At 41.8% G+C, this 26453-nt stretch overlaps 1 protein-coding gene across 1 annotated transcript in view; it reads left to right on the plus strand.

Moving 5' to 3' along the window:
* Positions 1-6337: 6337 nt before the first annotated feature.
* The window catches only part of NPSR1 (neuropeptide S receptor 1), a 151505-nt gene continuing 131389 nt past the window's right edge, over positions 6338-26453 (plus strand). The window contains exon 1 of the mRNA XM_086398065.1: positions 6338-6481. Coding sequence (XP_086254191.1) covers positions 6338-6481 — 144 coding nt within the window. The remainder of the gene's footprint in view (positions 6482-26453) is intronic.

Consider the following 26453-nt stretch of genomic DNA (forward strand, 5'->3'; position numbering starts at 1 on the left):
GAGCCTGCCATGTTACAGTCCATGGGGTCACAAAGAGTCAGACCCGACTGAACCACTTTCAGTGACCAGGCCCAATTTCAAACCACTCTGGCAAGGGAGACCAGCTGGGAACAGAGTCAGCCTGATTTCATGTGGTCCCTGACATTGGTTACCAAGGTCATTTTTGTTTCAGCTGATATTTTTAGGTTCTCCATTAGGGCAAGAACACTGCCCGTATCTCAAGGGCTACCAGAGATTGAAGAGTAACCAAGACAGTGAGGGACAAGGGGCAGTCTCACTGCCTGCCTGGGCCACATAAAGTGCCTTCCTCCAAACTAAATGTTTGACTGATAAATTGGGAAGGGGTAGGGAAGTCTGAGGAGAGGATAACAGGGCATGTACCTGGGACAAAAGTGGACAAAAAATAAAAGATGAAACTCCCCAGCTCTCCAGACACCACCTTTTCCCCAAAGTCCCATAGCCTAAATGTGGCCCAAAAGCAGGAAGAGTAAAAAGTGTGCCCCAGAAGCACCTGGTAAAGCAGTTCCTGGTAAAGCAGTTTCTCCCTGTCTCCAACCAAGCCTTGGTGATATCTTAGTGACATGCCCTAGTCCAGGATCTGTTACATTCTTAGATATGAGAACTAACCTGAGAGACCCACTACCCTGAGAAAGGCAGAATGAATTACTGAACCACACCAAAGACAGAGAAAATCTAAGGGACAGACAACTGAGAGTGTTAGAAACTATACTCTCCCCCTGACCTGAAACATCTTCTTTCAGATTCTTGCTATTGTTGTTCACTTGCCAAGTCACGTCCAACTCTTTTCCACTCCATGGACTGCAGCAAACCAGGCTTTGCTATCCCTCACCATATCCCAGAGTTTGCCCAAGTTCATGTCCACTGAATCAGTGATGCCATCCAACCATCTCATCTTCTGTCACCCTCTTCTTCTTCTGCCTTCAATCTTTTCCAGCATCAGGGTCTTTTCCAATGAGTTGGCTCTTTGCATCAGGAACATATCTCTTTCAGGCTCTAGTTGGATATTTTTTAAGAAAGGTAATACTTAGTTCTAGAAATGTGAAACAAATTATTTATCTGAGGGTCTCCAAAATGGAAGTTAACCATGACTTCTGGTGTTGAAAAAGTATAAAATCGGTGGTCCAAAGATAAAGAAAATTCCCCTCCCTCCTGTGCTCCTCTGAGATGACAGGTGTTCAGTGGCTCAAACTAGATCTTGAGAAAGCAGAGCCCAGAAATGAGATCAGGCTCACTATGGGTTCTATGAGCCCCAGGAACAGCCCGCAGGGCTAAAGACCAAACAAGCCAGACAACCAGCACAGCACCCCCAGAATGAACTCTGTGGGCAGGCACCAAAAATCACAGAAATGCTACCCAGGTGGCTTGCTGTCCTCCTAGGACAGGGTTTCACATTCCTGGAAGCACATTAGACTCACTTGGGGAGACTTTAAATATCCTAATGCCCAGGTGACACCCTAGAAAATCTAATCAGAAACTTTGGGGAGGCTACCCAAGCATTAAGAGTTTCTAAAGCACTCCCAGTTATTCCAATGTGCAGCCGGGACTGAGAACTCTGCCCTGCGAAGCAGTGAGCATGTAAAATACAGGGGCTCCCAGTTTCTGCAGGGAACATAGAGTTTTGAGGCTTACTTCATTGTAATCTGTCAGCACACCATTAACTACGTCTTGTGTTAGGGAGGTGGCATGATGGGGAAGGATGGGCTGTCTCTAGTGATACATTTAGTTGAGACCAGTGCTTTCAAACGGAGAAGGCAATGGCAACCCACTCCAGTACTCTTGCCTGGAAAATCCCACGGACCGAGGAGCCTGGTAGGCTATAGTCCATGGGGTCGCTAAGAGTCGGACACGACTGAGCGACTTCACTTTCACTTTTCACTTTCATGCATTGGAGAAGGAAATGGCAACCCACTCCAGTGTTCTTGCCTGGAGAATCCCAGGGACGGTAGAGCCTGGTGGGCTGCTGTCTATGGGGTCGCACAGAGTCCGACACGACTGAAGTGACTTAGGAGCAGCAGCAGTGCTCTCAAAACAGAGTTCCTGTGAGCATACCTGTCGCACTCTGCCATGAGCCAGCCCCCAGAACTACTGGATATTCAACGCAAAGATTCTCTACTGCACCATCACAATATGCTGGGTTTGTGGGTATTGTTATTAATGAATTATTAATAATAAAGTCAAAGTACCGACAGTTCCCAGTGATTTACATTTTTTTGTTAAATTAGAAAAGTTTCAAGATCATCCTTGTAACAGTACCACACTCACATGGAACCACTTGCATTCTGATGGGTTCATTCATTCAGCAAAACTATTTAATGCCTATTATACGTGTGCCAAGCATTGTGCTAGACCCTAAAGACACAGCAGTCAATACAATAGCTATGGTACCCTCCCTCGTGGAGCTTATCATCAGAGAACAGAGATATTTAAACAAAATATTCCATTTTAAGAATATATCCTACTTTGTTTACCCATTCTTTCATTGATGGACACCTGGAATCTTTGTGGGTTTTGGCTATTATTATGTGAGTAGTTTCCAATTAGGGTCAATTTCAAACAGAGTTGTTCTATTCATCTTTACTTGTTTTGATTAAGCATTCATTTGTGTCAGGTATTTTCCTAAGTGAGGAAACTATTGGGTCAGAGAATATGTTGAACTTTAGATAACACTGCCAAGAATTTATTGAAAATGTTTGTATCAATTTAAATCACTTCAGTAGTGTATGATGGTTCTTCATCCTGCAAATCCTTACAAACACACGTTCCCATCTTTATCATTTAAGCCTTTCTAACAGGTATCACAACTGGAGAAGGAAATGGCAACCCACTCCAGTGTTCTTGCCTTGAGAATCCCAGGGACGGAGGAGCGTGGTGGGCTGCCGTCTATGGGGTCGCACAGAGTCAGACACAACTGAAGCGACTTAGCAGCAGCAGCAGCAGGTATCACATGGTTTTACTCTAAGTTCTATAATTCATTAATTCTCTTCTTATTTTTGTGAAATCTGTAGGAATGAACGGAGAAGGAAATGGCAACCCACTCCAGTATTCTTGCCTAGAGAATCCCGTGGACAGAGGAGCCTGGTGGGCTGCTGTCCATAGGGTCGCACAGAGTCGGACGCGACTGAGGCGACTTAGCATGCATGCATGCATTGGAGAAGGAAATGGCAACTCACTCCAGTATTCTTGCCTGGAGAATCTCAGGGACAGAGGAGCCTGGTGGGCTGCTGTCTATGGGGTCGCACAGAGTGGGACACGACTGAAGCGACTTAGCAGCAGCAGCAGTAGGAATGAATTCAAGTGAAGAGCCAGAGGCCTTGTCTAATACTGGGGTTGCTCCAAAGAAAACAGAAACAATGAGAGATATATCGAGGGAGAAACTGATTTACTCTAGGGAATTGGCTCCTGTGATCATAAAGGCCTTGTAGTCCTACGACCGGTAGTCAGCTAGCCAGGGGAGCTAATTCGTGTTTTCAGTCTAAAAGCTTGCAGCCTTGAGACCCATGAAGAGCTAAGGCTTCTGTTCAAATCTAAAGCCTTGAAAGAAACCAATGCCCCAGCTCAAAGCAGTCTGGTGGGAGGAGTTCCCTCTTGTTCCAGACAGGATCGGCATTGTTGTTCTATTCAGATTTTCAATAGATTGAATGAAAGCCACCAACATCAGGTAGGGCATCTGCTTTACTCAGTCTAATGAGTCAAAAGTTAATGTTATCCCAAAACATCCTCACAGACACACTGAGAATGTTTCACCAAATATCTGGGCACCAACCTCCCCAGTTGACATATAAAATTAACCATCACACCATGCTAGTTTGCCATCTTATCTGCAACCATTCCTTTCAAATGTTGTGCAGTATTCTATTGTAAAACACGTACACGTGTATGTATATGTATATTATATATATGCACACACATATATTGTCATGGTGGTGGTGGTTTAGTCACCATGTTTTTTCCAACTCTTGCAACCCCATGGACTGCAGTCTGCCAGGCTCCTCTGTCCATGGAATTTCTCAATAAGAATACTGGAGTAGGTTGCCATTTCCTTCTCCAGGGAATCTTCCCAACCCAGGGGTTGAACCTGTGTGTCGAACCCATATCTCCTGCATTGCAGGTGGATTCTTTACTGCTGAGCCATCAGGGAAGCTCATATGTAGTCATACTTCATATAAATTTAAAAATATTTTGTTTAGCTTTATGTTTGTATATTTCATCTATAATTTTACATTTGCTATAGATTACTCATTCTTATTGATATAAAGTATTTCATTATATGATTACATAGAAATTTATTTATCCAGTCTACTGTTGATAGGCATGTGGGTAATTTCTGGTTTGGAGCTCCTCATTGATTTTGTCACTGTAAATATTTAGGTTACTTCTAATTTGTTTCTAAGGAGTATTGCATAGGCGTCTCTTGCATGTTTCCTTGTACACAGACATAAATATTCTCTTGGGTAGCCACAGGTCAAAAACTAATCCAGCTGGACCATGAGTGGAGAGAAAACAGCACAAACAGAAGTTTTCTCTCCACCTGCTCATGGCATCTACCATTTTCTCTCTCTTTATCCTCACCACACTATGACTAAACTGGCTTCTGTTCTTTCCTAGAAGTTTCTCATGGATATTGCTTTATAAATTCTCATTGAAGTAAAACAGACCTACGAAAAGATGCATGCATTTTATGTGTGGAGTGCACTGGATTTCCCTAAATTAAATACATGCAAGTAACCCAGATAAAGAGATGGAAAATTATAGACTGCTGAATCTTGGCTTTACTGGATACTGCCAAATAGCTCTTCAAGGTGAGCATATCTGCTAATTCTCACACCGCTTCTTCTCATCATTGTCAATACTTGGGGTAGCCGGACCCTAGTTTTGCTATGCCAACAAATAAAAATTCTGCCTTGTTTTAAGTTGCTTTTGTTTCACCAGTGGTTGAGCACTTTGTTCACGTTTATGTGCCAGTTAGAACACTCTTCGTTCATTTTACTATTTGGTTGTCGTCTTGTTTTGACCTTTTCCCTAAGAGTCTACAGCTCACCCTGGGGCTTCCTTCGTGGCTCAGCTGGTATTTTCTGACAGCTTCCTCTTATTTGTTGTCCCTTCAGCATAGACAGTATCTTCTCATCTCTAGCATACTGCACTCCTCTTAGGCTGGATGGATTACGCTACAACTGTCCCAGGAAATATCATGGGGGCTATAGTCTTTTAAGACATTGCTTGCAAGTTTGGCTCACTGAGCATCTTCAGTGTAAGTTATCAGGTATCACGCTTTGTTGCAATACAAGCAGCTTAGTACTGTTGTTTTATACCTGGCCTGCTCTCCTTACTCCTTTAGCTTCATATCTCAACAGGCTCCTGAGATTTGATGCAAATTATAGTATGTTACAGTAAAAGCACCACTGTCTAGGAATTTCTGAAGAACTGAGTTATCATCTCATTTCCATCACCAGCTGTGGGATCTTGGGCAAGTCGTTTCACCACCAAGCAGCAGCCTCTTCTAGTGTCAAATGAGAATATAAAGATATGTTCCCTGCCTACCTCTCAGAGTTGTTTTGGACATCAAATAAAAGAACATCAAGGAGATAAGAGTATCTACCAAACACCAGTCCCAGTCACATCATGAGAGGTAGTGGTTGACTGACAGGCACAGACCCCAGGCTTTTCTGAAGCACTGCCCTCTGAAAACCTAGAGTAGAATCAGGGGTGTGAGATTCAAACGTGCTCTTTGCTCACACTTACTGAAATAACATGCAGGCTACTAAGTAAATGCTTGAGTGAGGATCATAAGTCAGAAGGTACCCTCAGTTGAAAAAAAATGCATCATTATGATTTGATTTCAGAAAGGCAAACATGACCTGAATTAATCAAGTGGCTATGGAATCCAAATTCCTGTCTTGTTGAAGCTGGAGCAGATGTGGGAGGCAGGGGGGTCTGTTCCAGAAGTGAGGAGAAGTGCAGCTGAGCACGAAGGACTGCCTGGGGAGCCATGTGGATTGCTGTGAGGGGCTCCTGCCAGCTTTTCAGGGCAAGCCCCCCCCTCACCTCTGGGCAGGTACATGGGGTGTTGAGGCTGCGCCGGCTACTGGATCATAACTGCCGAGGAGTAAGCAGCACGTGGCTTGAGCAGGCAGGCAGAGCTCTTTAGTGAGGTGGGTTCCGGGAGGGCTCTGAGCCTGTGCTCAGCTGAGCTCCAGAAGAAGCTCAGGGAGGCAGAGGAGGGCAGAGCCGCAGCTGCTGCCTGGCTCTCAAGAAGAGGGTGGGACTCTCTCCATCAGCTGCAGGCTCAAGGACGGCGGGAATCCACTCCACCTGAGCCATGCCAGCCAACCTCACAGAGGGCAGCGCCAAGTCCAATGGGACTGGGCAGGCACTGAATTCTCCTGTCCTTTGTACTGAAACAGTGACTTTCACTGCAGAGGTGGAAGGAGAGGAATGGGGCTCCTTCTACTACTCCTTCAAGGTAAGTTTCCTGCCTTCCACTCTGAACACTGATTTTAAATAATAAGACAAAGTAGAATTTTAAGTTCAAAGATCACAGCCAATATCATTCAGAGTGTAGCTTATTTTATTTACTAAAAAGAGTTTAAAAAAAAACCGATGAGCTATAAAAGTAAGTTTTTCATATTGTGCTAGGATATATTTCGTCATTTCTTAAGAATATTTGTTTTGTTTTTTTTTTTCCCTGCTGCTGCTACAAATGTAAGAGTCATGAGTAACATTTGTAAGTGGATGACTTTTTAATTTTCCCCTTTCCTTAGGTGAAAGTGCTTTTAGTTAATCCTATAGTAGTGCTTGAAATGTCTGTTCCTCGTAAGGGTTATTGTTGTGAGTTTTTTGTTAGGAGCATCAGAGGTTTGTAAAGCCCGCATCGCCCAGGACGCTACCTGTTGCAATGAGGGACATAGCGCTGAGTAAGGAAAGAAGGACCACACTTTCTGTGTTGATCCTTTGCAGTGAACATCGGAGGGAAATAAGGTCCTTAACTGTAGTCGGTGATGTTACGGTTCACAAGTTCCCTCCTAAAAGAAATGAGGAAATCAGAGTTTAGTAAGTTTCACTTTCAAAGTATCCAAGGGCCACATTGAGGAAGAGGCCATTGTTAGGCTGATACTGTTTCCTCTTCCACAAGATTGTGGTCAGGAATAAACCGGGCATCCAGAAAATAGTTTCCTGCTTCTTGCATGGGAATGCAGGGATGTCAGGTTATTTCACAGGCTGCCTGATGGTGCATTCAGCTGTTACACTAATTCCCAGGACTCAAACTGGTTTTTCATACTTCAAGAAAAATTCTAGCAGTTTTTTTTTTTTTTTTTAATTCTCTGGGTGTTCTTGAAATGATTTGGTTTTTACTGACGAGGTAGAATTTGCTATAATATCTACCTTGGAGCTTTGCTTCTTTTTCAACACTCAGAATAAAACTTTCAGCCAGGAGCTGCGCTGGAAGCCAGCCTCACTGGTGCTTGAGAGCCCTAGAGAAAATGTAGCAAAGCAGAGTGGAACAAGTCACTTAGGTGGATTGCATGGGACCCATCCCTAGGCACCACTTCCTAATGCATTCATGCACACACACAGCCCAGCTGCCCAGATCTACAACAGAAAATAGAAACTGAAATTGGAGTGGGGTGCCATTTACCATTGACTGAATAATCCCCTCTGAAATCAGCCTTCAGATCCAGAGATTCTGTCTTGGAGAGGCAGGCTTTCTGCACCCAGGAAGCCTACTGCTCCTCTCAGAGATGCTGCCTCTGCAGCCTTTTTGATATTTATAGAACATGACAGCAAACAGAATGAAGAGAGACTGGCCACTGCAGAAAGGATAATAATCAGCAATAAGACAGTTGTTCTGAGAGTCAGGCAATAATCAGCTGAAATCTCATTTGCCAATTTTTTTTTTTTTAATACAGCTCCGAAGGGGAAGTTTTGAGTGTTTGGACAAACAAACCCCTACTCACTCTCTTCTAGTGTTTGAACTCTGTCCTAGCAACATCATCTCTAGGCACTATGGAAAATCACATCATTTTCATCTCATTTCTATTAATAAGTTTGCCCTCCAGCAGTTGAACCACTAGACAAGGAGAGAAACAGAAAGAAAGAAAATATGTCTGATCAGGAACTTAGAATGTTCTGTTTCATTTTTTTAAAAATACAATCATTCATTAAAGCAGTGATTTTTAGTTACACAACAATCAGTAGTAGTGTTGGTGAGAACTAGCTTAAGTGTCTTAAGCTAGTGTGTAACTTTTTCCACCATCCCCTTTGAGCACAAGCAGTTTTGATGCAAACTCTTATTTCTTGTGATCCTTTTATCCCACACGTGTCTCAAGAAGAAAGTCAGAACTGTGTTTGTAGATTTCCTCCCAACCATGTCCTTTTAATCTCCATCACCTTTTCCAAAAGCAGTAGAAATGTCATCAAAAATGAAGTGGTAACAGCAGTAAAAGTAGAAGAAATAATAGCAATAGCAAAAGCCATACATTGCATTGGCTGTGAGCTTTCTTGGTGACATGAATCTTTCTGAAAGACTTTTGTGAAGTGTCTCATTTGATATGGTGTACCTTTCATTTCGAATGCCTTTCATCTTCATCTGAGTTTATCTAAGTTCAACCTGGTCTTTAAGGCTCCTCTTGGGTTGCTTCCTCCCTGAAGCCCCCCAAACCCATCCCTCCTCCGAGTTCCGGTAGTGTCTGGAGTATACCTCCTCTCTTTGCCACTTAATCTAACTCTGTGCTCAACTATGTCAATAATGTGTCAGGTCAATGTGCAACAGTCATTAAGCTCCTCAAGTGAAAGTAATGACTAATGTTTGTTTCATGTTTTCTCCAAAACCCTGCACCATGCATGTCCTACTCAATAAACATTTACTGCATAAATGAACTGTGGTTCTGTGTTCTGTTTCTGTCTGCCACCTACATGTTGTCAGACTGGGCATCAGAAAGTTTGCTTTCTCAGTGACAGAGGTGAGGGTCTTATTCACTGCTACTCCACAGGTCAGCCCCTGCCCTGCCAGGTCTTTATCAAATGTATTCACTGAGGTCCTCCTCTCTAGGCACATTTAGTTCATCCTTATTCCATTTCTAAGCCAATGTGATGAAGGTAAGTAATAGTTTCCTGTGGGTGGAATATAAAAGTAAGTGTATCATCATACACTGTAGCTCATACTGGTTTAGCCCTAGCGAACCCACACCCACTCATTGCTGTCTGCCCTAGTCTTAGCTGCTTTACTCAGTCTACATGCCTGGGCTTCTAACCTACTTCCTTATGTAGCCCTCAAGTTCTCCTCCGAACCCAAAGCTCTCTTGGCAGAAGATAAGATATCCATGTCTAAATCTTACCAGCCCTTTCTTCACAAGCTTGGAGGCTTTTCTTTCTTCCCATCTCTATCTCCAAATTCTTGCCCCTGCTCCCCACTGTTCTAACCCACTCTGCCATCCTCTGTATATTCTTGGATACCAGCAGGAAGGGCAGAAGTGAGTTCACCACTTTCTTCTTCCATCGTGGGTTTCACATGACTAAAGCTCTGTGGTCCTGGGTTCAAGGTTCTCAGCTCAGGCCCTGGTTTTTTCCACAGTTTTCAATGTCTCATATGTTCAAGGTTCCATCTAGTTCACCTCATCCATTTCTAGTCCTCAGCATCAAGCACTTCCATGGGCTTCAAGAATCTACCATACATCTTTAAGGAGGATGGGACCTCACTCATAAGAAAGTGAATGGAGGACCTGAAAATAAGACTGTTCAGTGGAAGACAAAGATGAAACTCTTCTTAATAGCCTTAATTTTGCTGGTAAATTCACTTGCAAAATTTCCTGAATCCCTGATTCCTAAAAATTAATTCAAAGTACTGGGAGGGAAACCTACTTGAATTAGTAAATTGCTGAAATTATAAAATAATGCAAAAGAACTTAGTTTTATTACTCTCAGGTGAGGGGAGAAACATGAACCAAGATTGCAAAACTATTACTTGACAATGATCTTTTTTTGAATTTCCTTTAGCGGGTCATTACAAATGACATGCAATTGTTTATATGTAAATGGTTGCTTCTAAGTGCTTGAGGGTGATTGGACATAGTTTGTTCCCTTTGTTTTGCTCCCTCTGCCTGCTGTCTCTTAATTTTCTTAACACACTCCTCCTCCATTAATATAACAAAAGCAAATTCCAGTTCAACCCAAGTTTCAATTATCTCACACTAGGCTTAAAGAAACGTTTAATGATATAAAGAATCTGAAGTATACCGTTCTTATTTTTACTATATTTAGACTGACAATTCCTTTGTAAGAACACACTGTACCCACTGTGAACCAGCACTTTCACTTCCAGTGGCTGCCACTTCAGCTATCTCTGTGCCCACTTACCTGCTTCTCTGCACACTCCTTTAGTCCCACTTCGCCCCTACAAGACTTGACTGTCTCCTTTCCTGCCTTGGGCCTCAGAACAATGTCAGGGATGCCCTTCCTGGAGTCCAGGAGCCCTTGGTTCCTGTCCTTTCAAGGTGCTTCCTGAAACTTATAACAATGGTTCTTGCATTTTATCAGCATCTTTTTGTCCTCTTCTAATCAGTTTCACTCAGTGTTCATATTGAGTTTCTAGAGCTGAATACTGTGACTGTTCATAGGGAATTACCACTAGTTTTGCCCAGTTAAATAATTATTAAAGGTCTGGTGTCACTGCCTGTTCCTGTTGGGCACACCTAGCATGCTACTCTCCAATCCCCTGCCCTGGACCAGCGCTATACCACATCCAACTTCACCCTACGCCCCTGAGAAAGGCACACATTTCATTGGTTGGCTTTATTTACAAGACTGTCGTGCAGTTCCCAAGCTGTGTACTCTCGTGTGTGAAAAGGGAAAACTCTCTCAACCAACTTTCTCTTTGTATCACTGATCTCTTTGTATCACATCATCTGATGGCAGGTAACAATCATAGTTGATTCAGAGTAAATGCAGAGTTGCAGTTTTTCAGCCTGTGAAGGGGTTTCCCACTTTCTGACTCAGGAAAGGCATCTAAGCTCCAGGAATGATGCTTCCAGAGTGTGTGTGTCCAGATACGTGTGGCTGGAGTGAGGGAGCAAGTCTGACCTGGGGAGGAACCTGGGCCATTTGGCACTGGCTGGGATGAAGAGTCCTGTCTGGCTTTCAGAAGAGTTGGTGCTTGTTGCAGATCCTTGTCAGATCTACATCAGGCTCGGGTCAGGCTGTGCTGTCTTCTGCGGGAGCATCCGTTTGTCCCATTTCCCTTCAGGTGCACAGGTGTTCACACCTCCCTCCTCCCCTCTCTCAACCCTCTGAATTTCTGCGTCCTTCCTGGGAAAGAAAAGGTTGACTGCTTGCCTCCCAGCTCTGGTCTGGTCCTCTGTCTCCCCACGAGGCCATTAACTATCCAACTGCCACCTCACTAGAGCTGGGTGAATCCCAGGGGCCTGCCATCCCCTGGTGTCTGTACAGTAAGTGGAGCTCGCCACTCTCTAATCCTGTGTTCCCAACCTTGTTCTCTTCTTCTCTTTTCCTGTGGTAGCCTTGGCGCGGGGGCGGGGGGCGGGGCTGTACAAATCCTCTCATCAGTGTCTGATCTCCTCACACTCTGCACCACCACTGTACCATCTGACACTCCTGTCTCCCACCGCCTGCTTTCACTCCTGTCTCCCACTGCCTGCTTTCTCTGTGGTGGGGAGCCTGACTAGACTGTTTGCCACCAAATGAATTATTCCAGACTCTTTTGAGCTGAAGGCTCAAAAGACACATCCTCTTGCAAAGGAAAAAGACATGTCTATTGAAGCTGTTTATGATATCCTTCAAGAGGTATTTTGAGAGCCAGGAGCTGACTTATTTCTCTTTGTCTGCATTGCTGGAGTAAAGACTGTACCCAGAGGGCAGACGGTGTAGAGCTCTCTGGCTGCCAAAGCTCCGAGAGGTTTTCTCAAGAAGGTGGAAAAGAGCATATCCATTAGTGCTTCAAAAAGAAAAAAAAAATAATAATATATACATATTACCCTGTCATCCTTGAAGTAATTTCCTGTTGATAGTAGGTAAGAACATTTCGAGCTATGCACTGAAGTAGACGAGAAATGTAATTTTATTTTCTGTAACTGAACTTGGCTTCTCCTGGACCTCTCAGCTCAGCTGATGGAAGAAGTAGCCTAGTCATTCCCAGGTATACTCAGGCTCTTGAATCTTCCCCGTCACTGTAGTGAGGCACAGGCTGTAAAATAGGACTGCTGACGTCAGCTGCCAGTGCTTCCACCATCTGGCTGAGAACTTGAGGAAGTTCACTCCTGCCTATCCATTGGTTTATTCGTCTGACAAATGGTGCTAATAACTGAATGTCCTTCAGAGGATTGTTGTGACAAGTTAAGTGATTAAATGTTGGTGGGACCGTTAAGGACAGTGATGGCCTTAAGTACAGTGTTTGAGGACTGTTAGCCCCAGGGGTGGGTTGTTATACTCCTTTCTGAAGCTCCAGAGAGATGAGGCGCCACTGTTACCTACACAGAAGAATCTTCTGAAGATACTAAGAGAGATCCGTGTACTGGAAGATCTCCAAGACCGCTTCAGTATGCTTTAGGCCCCCAAACAGTGGTGCTGAATTGTTTCATTTCTCTCAATTAGACCATGGAAAATGTAGGATAAGATATCTAGAGATGATTCCACTTCCTTCTTTATCATCCAGATGCCACATCTAATTTTTACCTATGCAAGCTTAATGGCTTACTACAAGAGGGCTTTTTACAGAGATGGGAAGTTATACCCCATCCAGAAGGGGTGAGTTTCTACCATGGTAGAAAGATTTTCTGGGCGACAAGATGGCAAAACCACCAAGGTCATGATGAAGTCATTAAGGGATAACCAGGGTTCTTATCTTTTTCCTTAGGCAATATTGACATCTGCCTAAAAATGGTGGGTCTCTTATACTTGGCAGCACCTTACAGTTAACAACTTGACATCATATGATTTCATCAGACTCACCATCAGCTCTAGGAGGATTTAAAAATAGCATTCCTTTTTTTAACCTGATGTGAACACAAGGCCTGATAGAAGTTAAGGGTGTGAACTTTCTAAAAAATAAATGAAAGAAAGCAAGAAACAAACAAAGAAAGGAAGAAAAAAAGGAAAAATAAACATGGTTCTACTGTCGATTTTAGTTGGATAGGATAGGTCTCTGTAATAGCAAAAAATTAAACCCCAGGGTTTCCCTAGAGGACTGGTGATTGGGAATCTGCACTTCCATTTTGGTAGAGGGCAGTGGGGTGTGGGGAGAGGGTTAGATTCCTGGTCAAAGAAGTAAAATCCCACAAGCCTCACACAGCTTGGCAATAATAATAATAATAACAAAGTCCCATTAATTTAAAAAACAAAACCGAAAAAGTCTACACCCTGAACCTCGGTGATTTAACACATTAAAAGTTTATTTTTCTCTCCCATCCCAGGTGCAAGCAGGTCAACTTGTATCTCTGCCTTCTAAAATAAGCAGTTTCCAAGGGAGATGGCAAAACTTACCCTATCTGCTTTGGCCTGAAATGATGCATGACTGACTCCAGTTCCGCTGGCAATAATTAGTTAGTTGTTGGGCATGGGAAATGTAGCTTAATTGAACGCCCCCAGTGCGGGGAACATAGCATCAAGCATGGTTTGACCTTCACCTTCTGCACGATAAAACCCAAACTCTCCAAACTAGCCTTCTAGCTTTTCACAATCTGACTGCCCCTCCTCCCCCATTTCTCTCCTCTCCTGCACCATGGCTCACTGGATACTGTATTCCAGGAAACTATTATCTTTTGGCAGACGTGCCTTTCTCATAGCTTTTTCTTCTGATATCACATCTCGGCTCAGTTGCCCTGTCGTCTGTGAAGAATTCAGATTTGTTTAGTAGATCAGCACTGCCACTATTCTTATGTTTCCAAAGCACTTCAAGTCTTTGTGTGACAAGATTCTTCTCTTGACATGCATGTCCGCCTACACACACACACACACACACACACACACACGTGTGCGCATAAACAGACTGACACACGTACAGAAACATACACACATACCTGATGTCAGTCATTTTAAGGCAGCTCGAGATCCCACTACCCCTGGGGCAGTGCCTGACAACATGGTAGACAAATCATCAAAACATGTTTTATTGAATGAAAGAGCATATTGAGAAACAATCTGTGTAACAAGTTTATTCCTAAGGTCTCAGCAAATTCACATGAAAACATTAAAGTAGATGGAGTCTTAATCCTTATTCTCCAAGCCATTGGGTTAAACTTAAAGGCACCATGATTTGGGGAAACTCCTGACATAGACGGAGAAGCGTACTAGGCTACCGTCCATGGGTTCACAAAGAGTTGGACACGACTGAATGACTTCACTTTTTTTCACTGACACGATAGCAAGCCCTATTGGTGGGGGGTGTGTGTGTATGTGTGTGTGTGTGTTTTAGTCTCTTGGTCGCGTCCAACTCTTTGTGACCCCAGGGATTGTAGCCTGCCAGGCTCTTCTGACCCTGGGATTCTCCAGGCAAGAACACTGGAGAGGGTTGCCAGTTCCTTCTCCAGGGAATCTTTCCATTCCAGGGATCAAACCCACGTCTCCCACATTGCAGGCAGATTCTTTACCATGTGAGTCACCTGGGAAGTCCAGATCATTAGACCTAAAGCAAACAACATCCAGGTTCTGTCTGCTCCCCTTCCCTTGCTGCCAGCTCAGCTTCCATATCTGAGGCTGGAAAGCCATCCACTTCTGAGCCCTAAAACACCAGCTGGGTATTGAGAGAGTATGTCAGCGTTCACATCCCTGCTCTCTGTTTATGTGTTCTGATGCCTGATTATAGAAGTTCAGTCACAGAGATCTTCTGCAAAGTGCAGAGGGCAGAGAGTATCACCTGTGGACAACAGGAAGAATCTGCTCCAGTGGGGTGAATGGATCAGCCTTGTCTACTAGAATGTCAATCAGGTGGTCACACATGGTTCCTGTCTGCTGCCTGTGGACACTTCAAGCAGAAAAGGTATTTATCCTGTGAACACTGAGACTACAGCTGCTTTCACTGTGTAGGGCCCTATACTACACAGTGGGAGTGTAGGGTGTAGAGAGTCAAAGAGGATTTATCATTGTCCTAAGGGGCTGGGAAACTAATATTTTCATTCAACAAATATTACTAAGATTATTTAACCTTTAAAAATTTTAACACCTATAGATAAACATAAATAGTTTTTCTCAATTTAATTTAAATTTGAAAATAAATATCATACCTAAAAATAAGTCATGCATGCATACTAAATTGCTTCAATTGTGTCCAGCTTTTTGTGACCCTATGGACTGTAGCCCACCAGGCTCCTTTGTCCATGGCGGTTCTCCAGGCAAGAATACTGGAGTGGGTTTTCATGCCCTCTTCCAAGAGATCTTCCTGACTCAGGGATCAAACCCATGTATCTTATGTTTCCTGCGTTGGCAGATGAGTTCTTTATCACTAGGGCCACCTGGGAAACCCCCAAATCAAAATACAATTCAGAATATAATCTTTTAAACTATATTCTTTTCCTTCCCATGTCATGTACTCCTTTATGAAGTTGAGAATCACAGATGGGCTTGACTGAGTATTACTTTAGGTACCGGGGTTCCAAAGATGCACAAAACAGGCACCATACTGTCAGACAATTCTGTCTAACAGGGGAAAGGTATACTCAGCCAATAGCTATGATGCAAGGGAAGAGAAGGCAGTCACTTAGAAGAAAAGACAGTGGGGGGATGACAGAAGGAGGTATAAACAAATTAAAAAGAAGGATTTCTGCATAGAAAATCAAGTTGATCTTCATTGAAGATAGGTAAATGGAAGCTTTCAGTTTATATAAAAGAGTTAAAGAGATAAAAAAGACCCAGGTGGACCTTCAGACTAAACAATATGGATTCTTTTTTTGTCCTTATAGGCCATAAGAAATCTTTAGAGTTTTATTAGCAAAAATGCTAACAGTGAAAACTGTGATGAGAGAGATTAATCAGGCTGCAGAGTACTGGGTGGGAATGTAGGGAGGGAACATTGAGGAAAGAGAGTCAGTTATGATGACCCAATGAGAGGTGTCAGTGCTCAGTAAGATAAGGATTGCCTGAGAGTGGACAGGAAGAAGCAGTGGGACTTTCTGTCAGATCATATGCAGGGCTCAGGGAATCAGAGAAGATTGGCAGAGGCAAGGAATGACGATGACATAGGGGCTCAAATTGATAAGCTGATTCTAAAATGTATGTGGGAAGGCAAAGGAAATTGACTAGCCACAATAACTCTCAAAAACAATAAAGTTAGGGAACTCACACTGGCTGGCTATGACCTTCTCTAAAGCAATAGTGTGGTACTGAGAAAAGCATACACATTCAGAAATGGAACAGGATAAACAGTCCAGAAATACACCCAGTCATATCTGGTCAATTAACTTTTGACAAAGAGATAAAGGCAACTCAATAGAGAAAATCAAAATTGTTGCTGGAACAAATAGATAATTACGTGTAAAAAAGGAACTCCTGCCCAAACCTCACACCCCATAAAAATTAACATCAAATGGATCATATATCTAAGTGTAAAACCTAAAATAAAAGAAAAAGAAAACATAGAAGGCAAACTTCGTGACCTTCGATTAGGCAATGATTTCTTACATACGACACTAGTGGCACAGTCCATAAAGGAAAAATTTGATAAATTGGACTTCATTAGGAACTTCTATAATTTAAAAGATGCTATGAAGAGAATAAAACCACATACTAGGAGAAAATATCTATAAATCACAAATAATTTTCATCCAGAAGATACAGATAATTCTTAAAGCTCAATACAAAGAAAAAGACCCCAACTTAAAACCATAGCAAAGTTTCAAACAGACATATCACCAAATGGTGACTAAACATATGAAAAAATTCTTAACCTCATTTGTCTCTGGTGAAATGCAAATTAAAACCTCAAAGAAATACCACCACACACTCATTAGAATGACTAAAATAAAAATATACTGAAGATATCAAGAACTGGCAAAGATAGGAAGCAACCAACTAGAACCATCATACATTACTGACAGCAAAGAAAATGGTAAAGACAGTTGGGAAAACTTTTTGCCATTTTCTTATAAAGTTAAACATACATTTATTACTCAAGTCCAAAATCCTACTCCTGAGTATTTGTCCAAGACAAATAATGTAAAAGCCTCTATGTCAATACTTACAGTGGCTTTATCTTAAATTGCTAAAAATTGGAAGCAACTCAAATGTCCAGTGGCTAGAAAATGGATAGTTCAGTTCAGTCACTCAGTTGTGTCCGACTCTTTGCGACCCCATGAATCGCAGCACGCCAGGCCTCTCTGTCCATCATCAACTCCCGGAGTTCACTCAGACTCATGTCCATCGAGTCAGTGATGCCATCCAGCCAGCCATCTCATCCTCTGTCGTCCCCTTCTCCTCCTGCCCCCAATCCATCCCAGCATCAGAGTCTTTTCCAATGAGTCAACTCTTCCCATGGGGTGGCCAAAGTATTGGAGTTTCAGCTTTAGCATCATTCCTTCCAAAGAAATTCCAGGGCTGATCTCTTTCAGAATGGACTGGTTGGATCTCCCTGCAGTCCAAGGGACTCTCAAGAGTCTTCTCCAACACCACAGTTCAAAACCATCAATTCTTTGGCACTCAGCTTTCTTCACAGTCCAACTCTCACATCCATACACGACCACTGGAAAAACCATAGCCTTGACTAGATGGACCTTTGTTGGCAAAGTAATGTCTCTGCTTTTGAATACGCTATCTAGGCTGGTCATAACTTTCCTTCCAAGGATTAAGTGTCTTTTAATTTCATGGCTGCAGTCACCATCTGCAGTGATTTTGGAGCCCCAAAAAATAAAGTCTGACACTGTTTCCACTGTTTCCCCATCTATTTGCCATGAAGTGATGGGACCAGATGCCATGATCTTCGTTTTCTGAATGTTGAGTTTTAAGCCAACTTTTTCACTCTCTTCTTTCACTTTCATCAAGAGGCTTTTTAGTTCCTCTTCACTTTCTGTCATAAGGGTGGTGTCACCTGCATATCTGAGGTTGTTGATATTTCTCCCGGAAATCTTGATTCCAGCTTGTGCTTCTTCCAGCCCAGCATTTCTCATGATGTACTCTGCATATAAGTTTAATAAGCAGGGTGACAATATACAGCCTTGACGTACTCCTTTTCCTATTTGAGACCAGTCTGTTGTCTGTGCAATGGAATATTACTTGGCAATAAAAAGGAATGAGCTTATAGATATACAGAACAAAATGGATGAATTTCAAATGCATTATGCTAAGTGAAAGGAGCCAGATTCAAAATGCTGTAATGATTTCATTTACATGATGTTGAGAAACCAAAACTCTAAGGACAGAAAGCAAATCAGCGGTTGCTGTGAAGAGGCTGACTACAAAATGGCACTGGAGACCCCCTTTAGATGACAGAAATATCTATATCTTGATTGCAACGATGGTTAAGTTTGTCAAAACTACAAAACTAACATTCAAAGGATGACTTTTCCTCTGTATTAAGTACTATTTAATAAAAAATTATTCTATAGAGGGTTTCTCCAATGTCAACAGCCATGCCACCTCAAAAAGACACTCAGAGAATCTCAAAGAGTGAATGAACCCTATCACAGACTTAGCACTTTCCTTGGCATAAATATAGGCAAATAATCCAGGATATGGCTCTATGAATGTTTTCCAAGGGTCCTCCTTATTTCTGCTTTACAAGTGGACATTAACCATTAGCCGTTTAGTATGAGTCTTTACTATGCAAGCTTCCCTGGTAGCTTAGTGGTTTAAAAAATCATCTGCCAATGCAGGAGATGCAGATTTGATCCCTGGTCCAGGAAGACCCCCTGGAGAAGGAAACCGGCAACCCACTCCAGTATTCTTGCCTAGGAAATCCCATGGAAGAGAGAAGCCTAGCAGGCTAAGTCCACTGGATCACAAAGAGTCAGACATGACTTAGTGACCAAAAAACAACAACTTTACTATATAATATTTACTACTAGGGAGAAATATTGATGATGCTACAAAATTTTGGACGAATCAACAGCAGAGGTGAAAGGAGGAGGTCCTGAATAGGCTCCTGAAGATAGCAGTGTTACTTGGTTGACCCCAAAGTTATTCTCAACCCTTTTCTCATTTTCCCAGCCACATACTCACTAGCCTAGTCTCCCTTGCAGTAAACAGTAGCGCAGTTTGAGAAACTTAATTGGAAGTCTATAAGATTTCTGATAAAGATTCCACTTTTCTTTGATAGAAGGAGAAAGACAGGGCTTGAATTTTCCTTCCTCCCTTGAATTCAGACACAATGCATGGTGCTTCAGCAGCCACTTTGCAACCACAAAAGAAAAGCTAAGGCAATTTCAAAGAGTTCAGGACAGCAGCTATGTACCTTCAGATTTCTTATTGTATGAAAAACATCTTTGTTTAAGCCACTGTAATGTAGGCTTTCTTTTATTTTTGAGTCGTAGACTTGACCAAGTGATACAAATACCAAGTACAAAACTATATATCCAGGTTGCTGAAGCCAAGCCCTTGGAAGTGGACCACAGAGAATCAAATAGACATTTCATTTATTCTACATTTGGGCGGGGCAGGGGCTGGCTGTGCTCACGTTTTTCATCCTACTATTATCTATTGTCTAGATTACTGTTATCTAGATTACAAAAGGATTGAATAGAGTTTTATAAACATTGATTCAAACAGGACTGTATGTTTCCCGGTAACCAAGAAAGATAGTTTCTCCTCCTTCCCAAAGAAAAGAGCCCTAAATTTTTCCGAATGATTCTTCACATTTCAGATAATGACAGTGCTATTCACTTAGGTAATTTTATGGGGAAAAAAGAAATCTGAAGGCACTTTTAAAAACAATTAGTTCAAAAAACTACCTAAAACATTAGCTCATTTTTTTCATGACAGCTCAGTAAGAGGATTTTTATTCTCTTCCCTGATGCACAAGGAATCACATCCTTTCCTTACAGTTTAAACAAGCAAGGAAAGTGCGAGAAATGGGCTTTGGGCCTCAAATCAATTCTATATTGTGCTACCCTGAGCACATCACACGGCTTCTCTGGATCCAGGCAGCTCAGCCGTGAGAGCAAAACAATAACGATGTCCCTTCAGGATGGTGAAGAAGGGAAGGAGCCAAGTCTTAGGTGAGAAGTGACGTTTTGGGTGGGAGCCGGAGGAGGGTAATCATGGAATTCTACTCAATAATCTCCTGGGAGGGTCCTACCAACCCAGAGAGTTTCAGGGGTGAGGGTGGGCTAGTGCCCTTCTCCTCAAAGACCAGCCTCACAGACTCTTTATCTCAGATTTATCCTCCCAAACTCCCCACCCACTGAGATTCTCCATCCTCCCACACTCTCCCCCCACCCAAACTATTCTCCCTTCTTAAAGATAAATAAAACAAAAACTCCCCGGGACATCTCTCCTTTTTAGTTCCATTGATAGTTCTTCTACGGAAAGAAATAGGTGGCTGTAGAGAAATAACAAGCAAGCATAACTTTGACATGATTCACAAGAACCCAGACTAAGCTTTCGCATTCTCTCACACACCATATTTCTCCCTCCCCAGCCTCCTCTGCCTGCCCTCATCCTCACCACGGCATTCAGTGTGGACTTGGCATGCATGCAGTGTGTGCTAAGTGGCTTTCGTCATGTCAGACTCTGCAATGCTACGGGCTGTAGCCCACCAGGCTCCTCTGTCCATGGAATACTCCAGGCAAGAATACCAGAGATGGTTGCCATTCCCTTCTGCAGGGGATCTTCCCGACCCAGGGATCAAACCTGTGTCTTTTACGTTTCCATGTTGGCAGGCAGGTTCTTTATCACTACATGGAATTTGCATGCTCTGCTTTTAAAAAAATTCTTTTTCTCCGTCTTTTGCTTAGTCCGCCTGTTGTCCCCCAAATTTTTTTCCCTCAATAAATTGATTCCAAGTATTTGCATGAAAGCCGTTCTGAGTAAACAAATTCCTTCCCTCGGGTGTCTCTCCCACAGCCTTTGATCTTCCAAGGTTATTTGCATTTTTTAAAAGAACTTGCTTCATTTAAATAAACCCCTACTCTCCTGAGCATACTGGACATGAGATAGCAAAGGTTACTTAGGATCTAGAGGATTGTTGGAACTTCTTGAAAAAGCAGCAGCAGCAGGGAATAAGATTCCCCTTGATTCCTCTTCTTCCAGCTCTTGAAGTCTCCTTGCCTTGCTCTTCTGTTGGGCAGGAGCTGTGATTCACCCCGGCCAGCGGTGTTCCAGGCTCTGCACTGGACGAACGATTTCCCCACAGCACTCAGAATTCCATTTGCATGCAGGTATTGAACCCAAGTTTTTGCTTATGAACAATTATTCACAGCTCTTAATTTAATAAAAAATGAAAGAGAACACTGTTAGTACCCAAGTGGAAGTTTCCTTTCTTTCATCTAGTATTGTGCACCATTGCCCTTGGCAATCCATACCTATAGAAGATATTCTTTTGATTAAGAATAAATTTGATTACCTTTCCAATGTGTTCAGTCCCTTTTGAGATTTTTTTTTCTTTTTTTTTGGCGCAGGTTGGGATAAAAATGCAAAAGGTATTCAAGCATACAGAAACTATTAGAAGACTTTATAAACTGGAAAGCACTAGTCAAATTTAGGACAGCAATAATTCACAATGCTAAGCATTAGAACTTCTTGTACCACACTGCACTGTGCGTGCGTGCTCAGTCGTGTCTGACTCTTTGAGACCCCATGGCTTGTAGCCCACCAGGCTCCTCTGTCCATGCGATTTTCCAGGCAAGAGTGGGATCAAACCCTGGTCTCTTGTGTCTCCTGCATTAGCAGGTGGATTCTTGAGCACTGCACCACCGGGAAAGCCCATGCTAATCATTAGTGAAATGTAAAAAACAAAATTTGAATAAATGAAAAGGCATGTGGTGCTCCAGGACAGGAAAACTAAATTTTGTGAAGATGTCAGTTCTCCCCAATTTCTTTATAGTGTTAAAAAACTTTAATCAAATCTTTAATGCGATTGTTTGAATTTGACAAAATAACTTAAAAGCTCAATTTTAAAAAGGTAAGTAAAGCTAAGAGATTTGAACATAAATGTTAATGAGGAAGGGGGATTTTTCTCCATCAGTTACTAAAAAATATAAACCTGCATTAAGCAAAACATTTTAGAATTAGCACAGTAATGGACAGGTTCATAATAACAAATAGTTTGCTTTAAAAATAAAACCTTAGTCATATATGAACTTTAACACTACAAAGAAACTACAAAAAATAGTAAGAAGGAATGAATATTTTGGCAGTTAGAGCATTGGGTGAATGGGTGGTGAGTCTTATCTCATGTAAAGTTGTAAGATCAATTTCAATTGGATTTTGTAACTAAGTTTTTACAAAATAGACAGAAGAAAAGCATACTTATTAGACTGATTTCAGATGAGCAAGAACTTTCTAAGCCTAACAAAACATTTAAACAGAAACAAAAAACTAAGAAAAGTATTTTCAACAAAATAAATATATAACATTTATATACATATAAATATTTATAATATTACATATTATATATTATTTAATAATTATACTAAAAATATAACATGATTAAAGGTCTTAATATAGAAAAAGCTCTTAGGAAAAAGTGGTATTTATAATAGAAAAAAACAGGCAAAGAAAATAAAAAGCATTTTAGATTAAATGTAGAGATAAAAGAATGCAAAAAAGCTTTATTTGCTAGTGGCTTGAATAATACAAAGTTAACCATGAAACATAATATGAAATATATCAAACTGGTAAAATTAAAGACAAATGTTACAAAAGCATATGACAGTCTTGTAGACTGGTGGGAGAGTAAATACGAACAACTAAGTAAACGCACACAATTTGCTGTGTATTTGGTAATACACAAATTTAGCTGTGTATTTGGTAATACACAAATTTAGCTGTGTATTTGGTAATACACAAATTTAGCTGTGTATTTGGTAATACACAAATTTAGCTGTGTATTTGGTAATACACAAATTTATTGTTTAGCAAGCCTAAACAATATATTTACATATTGACTTGGTAGATTTGCTTGCAGGATTAAACCTTAAGAATAGTAAAGAAAAATTCAAGAAAAGTTTTGACATGGTCTTATGTGTTAAACTATTTCATGTAGTACACATCTGACAAGAGAAATTTAAAATTGTAATGCAACCATAAGATGGAATATTAAGGAATATTATGCACCTATAATAATCATTGTTCCTCATTCAATGCTAAAGATTTTTAAGCACAATAAACTGCATATATAAAATATTCCAGTTCAGTTCAGTTCAGTCGCTCAGTCGTGTCCAACTTTTTGCGACCCCATGAACTGCAGCACGCCAGGCCTCCCTGTCCATCACCAATTCCTGGAGTCCACCCAAACTCATGTCCATCGAGTCGGTGATGCCATCCAGCCATCTTATCCTCTGTCGTCCCCTTTTCTTCCTGCCCTCAATCTTTCCCAGCATCAGGTTCTTTTCCAATGAGTCGGCTCTTCACATCAGGTGGCCAAAGTATTGGAGTTGAAGCTGAAGCTTCAACATCAGTCCTTCCAACTCAGGTTGTACAGATATTTCAATATTACATAACCAGAAAATATGGAAAGGAATATACCAAAAGTGGGAAAGTGAATGAGAAATTCTCTCTGGAAGGTGGGCATTTGTCTTTGTCTTTGTACTTTTAAAATATGTTACTAAGTTTTGACAACACATATTACTTTTATTATCAGAAAAGACAAAATAATCATGTATAATACACCATGCAATGTCTCAAATATATTTTGCACATTGTATTTCCATGAAAGCAAGTGAAAGAATCAGTTTCCTCTGCAGACAAATGACAAGGGAGGCTGAAAAAGGCATCTGAAAGCAGACACCTTTGTGGTAGAGAAGCTGGCCAAAATGGGGGGAGGGGAGGTACCAGGTAATGAATTGGCCCCCAAGGATCACACATTGAAGGGTCTGAGGACCTGCCAGTGTCTCCCTAGTAATGAACTGTGTGGATGCAAGTGCAATTTGCTCTTTTAATAATGAAGGTTATACACTTTCAAAGCTAAAGCAGAATTCAGGAACTTAGTGTATACATAATCACTGTATGCAGTGATTCTCCTATTTCATTTCTTTCTTCCCTCTCTCATATCGCTCCTCTTAGAATATTTTCCCACTCTGACCCCAATAGGTAGTTTATTAGTGATTTCTGGATTAAGCGTGCAACCTGTGAATTATCTATTTCTTTAAAACTCCATTTTCCAATTGTGTTGTTTTTCTACTATCATTGGGAAGGTCTGACCCATAAAGTGCACTTGGTTTCCATGTTGAGAACTGCAGGAAGGTGGATTAGACAGAAGCAGACATCAGGGTTGGAGGACCAAGCCCGCCCAGGGCACTGGCCACTGCTGGGAACTAGGGCTTCTGAGCATAGGCCCAAGGTGATGTGGCCAACTCCATTGAAATCCAAGAGGCTCAGGCGGAGTGGGAGCGATGCTTGGAGTCAGGCAGGTGCCTGCATCTGTCGACCTTGGATAGGTTCCCAGGGAGCCTATAAAGTGACTGATGAGAGGTGGAGGGACTAGTGTTCAATCCTGGGCTGGGGAGGCTTGCATGTCGGGGGCCAGATAGAACACAGGAGGCCAAAGAGACAGGCAAGGGAATGCAAGGACAATGGAAACCAAGGAGGATGACCAGCTGTCACGGGGTATACACTAATCATTAGCTTTTTAAACTCTGTTGACCAACCACCCAATTTAGGTGCACAGAGAATAAAAGTAATATAGGACAATCTCCCTGGAATCGTCATTCAGAGCCCTTCTCAGGCCTCCTTCTCACTTACCATGATGTTCAGCTCCATGCATTATCCTCATATCTGCCTGTGCTCTTTCACTTGCTCACTTCCCCAGATTTCTTCTTGCTGCTTGAGTTTGAGCCTCCTGGATGGACTGGAAACTATGGAAACAACAGATTAAATGTATCACAGATTGAAGGTCTGAGCTCAGATAAACCCTCGGGGGGAAGGTTCCTCAGACACTTTTCCCTACTTAGTAGCACCTCCAAGACAGAAAATAAATTCCCACAGGCTTATTTTTTAATCTGTGAATCATGCAAAAGAATAGTTTCTTGGTATTTTTATCACACAGTAATCCTTTGGTTTCTACTACATTGTAGAGATTTGGACCTAATTTACCCAAATGTTAGTTTTCTATATTTCAAGGGTCTGGAGCTCAAATAGCAATTTAAATGTTAATCTCAGTTCTTGGTACATAGCAGACACTTCATTCGTTTGTTCAACAAATATTAATTTCTACCTGGACTTGGAGCCCAGTGGATTTTAAGATGATTTCTAGCATGTGCTGTCTGATATACTGTGAGAATTCGAATGGAATATCAGAATCTAAATGCCTCAAAGCTTCCAATACACCCTATTTGTGATTAATCTGGAGGTTCTTTTGTGATCCAAGAATGACTCACAAGAAGGGACTCACACTGAAATGAATGCGGGACATGGGCATTTCTGCTTCTGGTGAAATCCAAGAATTCACTAGTAACCAGGAAACTGCATCACTCAGTCACGCAAAGGCAGTCCTGATCTGCACCAAAGCCTGATAGAAATGAGAACAATTAGGCAGTGAGCAGCTAACAGTGCTAACTAAACACAAAATATGACCCATGGCAGTAATGATCAAATACTCTAGACCAATATCTAACCCTTTCTGGTCAGAGTAGAAAGAGCTTATACAATGTGTCCTGGAAGCTAAACTAAGAAATAAATGTCAGGCAGAGAATTGCTTTTCTGTTCAGCCCAGTTTGAAGAAGCTAAAGTTGAGTTCTCTCACCCATGATAGTGGTATTAAGAGATAGGGCAATGAACATAAGTGGAGAAGAGTCCAGATAGAGAGGAATCTTTTCTTTTGGTAGCAATTTCTTTTAACGCAGGACAAAGACCCAGAGTGGACCTTTCTCCAATTTTGAAATAGTTCCTAGGACACAAGTCTACTATCTCCTTATAAGCCTTTCTCTGCTCTATGACCACACCTAATGTTTGTGGATGGGCCCTGTCTGTCTTCACTAACCTAAAATGTTTCAGTCTGCCTTTCCTCACACTGTTCCCAGGCAACCTACGTGTTTGCTTGATTACATCTACTCACTTTTCAGACCCAGCTCACCTTAATTTCTCCAGGCTACACCTTTTGATCAACCATCCCAGTCCCTCCTCAGTTTCTTCCAAGATGTCCTTTACTGGGGATTGTAAAGACTTCCATTATAGTAGCTCACATTGAACATTTTTGTTTACATGTCTACCGTCAGACTAGGAGCTCCTTGTCCTAGCCTTCCCTCTATGGCACTACGGAACTTCTGTGGACCTGTGGTAAAGATCCCAAATTATGTTGAACTTTGCTGCTAGATTCTCAATAAATGTTTGTTGAGCTTGATTAT

This window comes from Bos grunniens, chromosome 4, assembly GCF_055505025.1.
Source record: "Bos grunniens cultivar Pamir isolate PY7600 chromosome 4, Bosgru_T2T1.0, whole genome shotgun sequence".
NCBI lineage: Eukaryota > Metazoa > Chordata > Mammalia > Artiodactyla > Bovidae > Bos > Bos grunniens.